This window comes from Grammomys surdaster, unplaced genomic scaffold, assembly GCF_004785775.1.
Source record: "Grammomys surdaster isolate TR1022 unplaced genomic scaffold, NIH_TR_1.0 843, whole genome shotgun sequence".
NCBI lineage: Eukaryota > Metazoa > Chordata > Mammalia > Rodentia > Muridae > Grammomys > Grammomys surdaster.
In genome coordinates this window covers 4,462,234-4,465,862 of record NW_021605262.1, presented here as the reverse complement: position 1 = coordinate 4,465,862, position 3,629 = coordinate 4,462,234, and the positions used below count along the sequence as shown (strand labels likewise).

At 53.9% G+C, this 3,629-nt stretch overlaps 1 protein-coding gene across 1 annotated transcript in view; it reads right to left on the bottom strand.

Moving 5' to 3' along the window:
- Positions 1 to 234: 234 nt before the first annotated feature.
- Positions 235 to 3,629, bottom strand: part of Irx4 (iroquois homeobox 4) — a 9,368-nt gene continuing 5,973 nt past the window's right edge. The window contains exons 4-6 of the mRNA XM_028782764.1: positions 3,090 to 3,202; positions 1,991 to 2,319; positions 235 to 1,628 (exon numbers count right to left, since the gene is read on the bottom strand). Of these exons, the coding sequence (XP_028638597.1) occupies positions 820 to 1,628; positions 1,991 to 2,319; positions 3,090 to 3,202 (1,251 nt within the window). The 3' untranslated portion in view covers positions 235 to 819. The remainder of the gene's footprint in view (positions 1,629 to 1,990; positions 2,320 to 3,089; positions 3,203 to 3,629) is intronic.

Below are 3,629 nucleotides of genomic sequence, written 5' to 3'. Positions count from 1 at the left end.
TCTGGCAGTGGGCAAGACTTTAAAGTTTGGAGTTTCATATCCACTTATTAAGAGATCAGAAGAGTGTCCCTCTTGTGCCTTTAACATCTCAAAAATGGTTTGCTTAGACTTGGATGGGCAACTACTTTATTGGAGTGGAGTATGGGTCAGCCCGCCTATTCTTTCTTCCCCAGGGGGTCAGCATCACTGCTTCAAGGCACACCTGTAGAGCCAGCCCCAGCTGTGAAATGTGTTCCTTCCGCAAAGCAAACACGAGAATTTATTAGTTTTGTTGTATTAGCCCCTCTCTGAAACAGACAATTACTGGTGTGAATATACATTTTAGAAAACATAATTTTGTCGAGTCAAGAGTGTGCAACAGTGTAAACTCGGTGGAAGTGTTGGCGGTGAGCTCTACGTGCTGAGGATGAAGTCCGAAGATAAGCGAGCTGAGGAATCTTCTATGGAACACCGGCATGCCTCAAACCCAGAAGGAGACAGCGACACAAAACAAGCCTCAGAACCCAAATGCCTTCTCCATGTAAACTTTGGACGTAAACTTTATGCTTCAGGGGACCTCCCCTCGGCTGTGCCCTCTGTCTTCTTGTCTTCCTGGAGTTCAGGGCTGGCTCAAGTGGACGCAAGATCAGGTGAAACCTGGTGATTGAACGAGAAGGGCTCCTCCATAGCCCTGGAGGTTGAGTTCAGATACTCTGTTTCAGGTGGGTTGGCATCCTTGGCTTGGAAATGCCCCCTTCTTTTGAAAACTCATTAAAAACAGTCCAGAGTCAGCGCCTGCAGCCTGAGCGCCAGTTCCCTTCTCCACTGTGCAGGTAGGTGTTAAGTGCAGAAGGGTTTGCTACCAGCCTTGGGCGTAGCCAGCAGCTCCCGGGAGGCCCCCGCAGATGGGACGTCTTGGGGCATCGTGGGCGGGAAGGAACAAGCCAGGGGCGTCGTCAGTACGTTGGTACCCGCCCCCAGATTGCGTCCTAGAGGGCCGGGATCCAGAAGTGCGCCCTTAGCGGTGGCCCAGGCCTGGTTCAAAGTGCTATGTCTAAGGATGGGATCGTGAAATACCCCATCCACCCAGTTTCTGAGGCTAGTTACTGGGGAGTCCTGGTGCCTATCTAGAGCCCCAGAAGGGGCCGTGACTGCAGGTGAGGACGCAGGCGTCGCTGCGGATGCACCCGCTGGACCTTGGCGTTTCAGCATGCAAGAGGGAAACTCAGTCTGGCTCAGAGCTGTGGCTGCAGCAGCAGTGGCTGTATGCGCCAAGGACCAGATGCGGGGCTTGGTCTCCAGGTTCGGCGGCGCTCCCGCCGGAGCAAAGGTCAGTTTGGCTTCGCAGGCCGGTGGGCCGCCCTCGGAGCCAGAGTCGGGAGCGACCACTGTGCTCCGGAGGCAGTTCCGTGCCCTCTCCAGATCCCCATCCATAACAGCTCCACCAGAGGTGCCCAGGGGCATCCGGAGTGTGGCGGAGGCCTCCTTGCCTGTGTCGTGACCGTCAGATGAAGCAGGAATCCTCTCTGATCCACTATCCAGCGGCTGGAAGGGCGTCTTCAGCTCACACTCTGAGGCCTCTGCATCTAGAGGGTCGAAGTCTTCCAAGTCACTGAGTTCTAGCTCCTTGTCCTCTTTGCCAGCAGGACCTGTCAGGCAAGAGCATGCAGCCAGTGGAGGGAGACAGGATGGCATAAGTAGCTTTCTTTTGTTCTAAGACCAGAGTTAATGGAACCTCATTCCCAACTAGTTAATAGCCCAGACCTTTCTGTGTTCCTCTTCCCATCTCCAAGTCTTGAACTAGAAACACCAGCCTGGCAGATCTACATTCAAATTAATGGCGTTTGCGATGCTTTTTTAACTTTGACTTTAAGCCTGTCTACATGGTACCACCTCAATCTCCTCTCCCCAGGCACAAGATCTGACTGGAAATCAGTTCACCAATTTGCTGCCCAGGCCCTAATTGCCACCCAACGGCTTCACTCCATACTTTGCAGAATCTCCAACCCACCTTCGCTCTTGGCACTCTTGAGAGGCTCCTCTCGTGACTCCTCCTCTCCAGCCTCCTCCTCTTCACCCTCCCCATAGGGGCGCTTCTCATCTGCACATTTATTTCTAGGTGGCCAGGTCATCTTATTCTCCTTCTTGAGGCGCCGGCGCGCGTTAGCGAACCAGGTGGAGACCTGCGTGAGGGTCATCTTGGTGATGATGGCCAGCATAATCTTCTCTCCCTTGGTGGGGTACGGGTTCTTCCGGTGCTCCTGCAGCCAGGCCTTCAGCGTGCTGGTGGTTTCCCGGGTGGCATTCTTGCGCCGCGTGCCGCTGTCCACGGTCCCGTACCTGGAGACAGGCTCTGCAATGGGGTGCCAGTCGGGGCCGGGGAGATCGCGCGAGAGGGCTCGGGGCGGGGGTGGGGAGCGGGCATAGGAACAGGCTGTGCTTCCCTGGGGTGGGTTGTGGTTATGGGCACTGCCTTGCCTTTTGTGGGCCAAGAACGAAGATGATATCATTAAAATGACAGGGAGTAGGTCATGACCTCTGTCACTTTGTAGAAACATTTCTTTGATCCTTTATGGTTTTCCCTCTTACCATTTTGATCCGAAAAACGTAAAAAGGTATCACGTGTCTATGAACCAGCACCCGTGAACCGGTGCCCAGAGTAACTGGGGAGCAAGGTTCAGGAGTTTTTAGTTGAACTGTAATGGTCCCACAGGAAGATGAGGTGGTGAGCTGAGCTGTCCCCAGCATGGGTGATGAGGGCCAAGGGACATCTTTAATTCCCACTGTAGAGCTGGTGAACCTGGCTCAGACAACCAACTGAGCTGATCTTCCTGGGGGTGCAGGAAGGTGTCCCGGGACCTTCAAGAAAGCAGCCCAGTGGACTGAACTTTCTAGAACCAATTTGCTTGAATATCGCGGCAATGAGAGAATTTCCACATGCACAACAGCATGGGGTATGTGGAAGAGTAGGATGGATCACCTGCTTGAGGGACTGCTCCCTCTTCTGAACTTCCTCTTCCCCCACCCCCCAACACACACAGAAGGGGTTCTGGAGGTGGTGATGAGGGATGGAGTGATTGGTGGCTGGACAGTAGTGACTAATCCCTCACCTGTCATATGGGTACTGGCCCAGAGCTGGCTCATATGGATAGTAGGCTGCAGCTGCAGTGGGTGGTAGGCCCGCATGTGAAGATCCTGTGCCATCCTTGGACTCGAAGCTGTTCTGTAAAAGCCACCACAGCTTTTGGAGACCCAGCTAGAAACGCTATCCTAAGAGCCCTCTTAGGTTAGCTTAGATCCTAGGAGTCTCCTCACACTTTGCCCACAAACTGTAACCCATGTCCTGGACTCACTCAATACTCAGTTTCTCAAAAGTGGGGACCTGAAGACGGTGGATCAGGCTTAAAGTAGGGAAACGGAGTGGGGGGGGTAGACCAGGGGGTGAAGGTGAAGTGAGATGGGTGGAGGGAGGGAAAGAAAGGAGGAGGGAGATCTCAAAGGAGCTTGGAAGGAAAAAAGGAGGGCAGACTGGTAAAGATTCCAGATAGGCTGCCAGGCCTAGGAATAATGAACCCGGTAGAGAAGAGGGGCTTTGAGAGGGAGGGAAGGGGCGGAGCTGGGAGGAGCTAGGGTGCGTGGGAGAGAGAGAG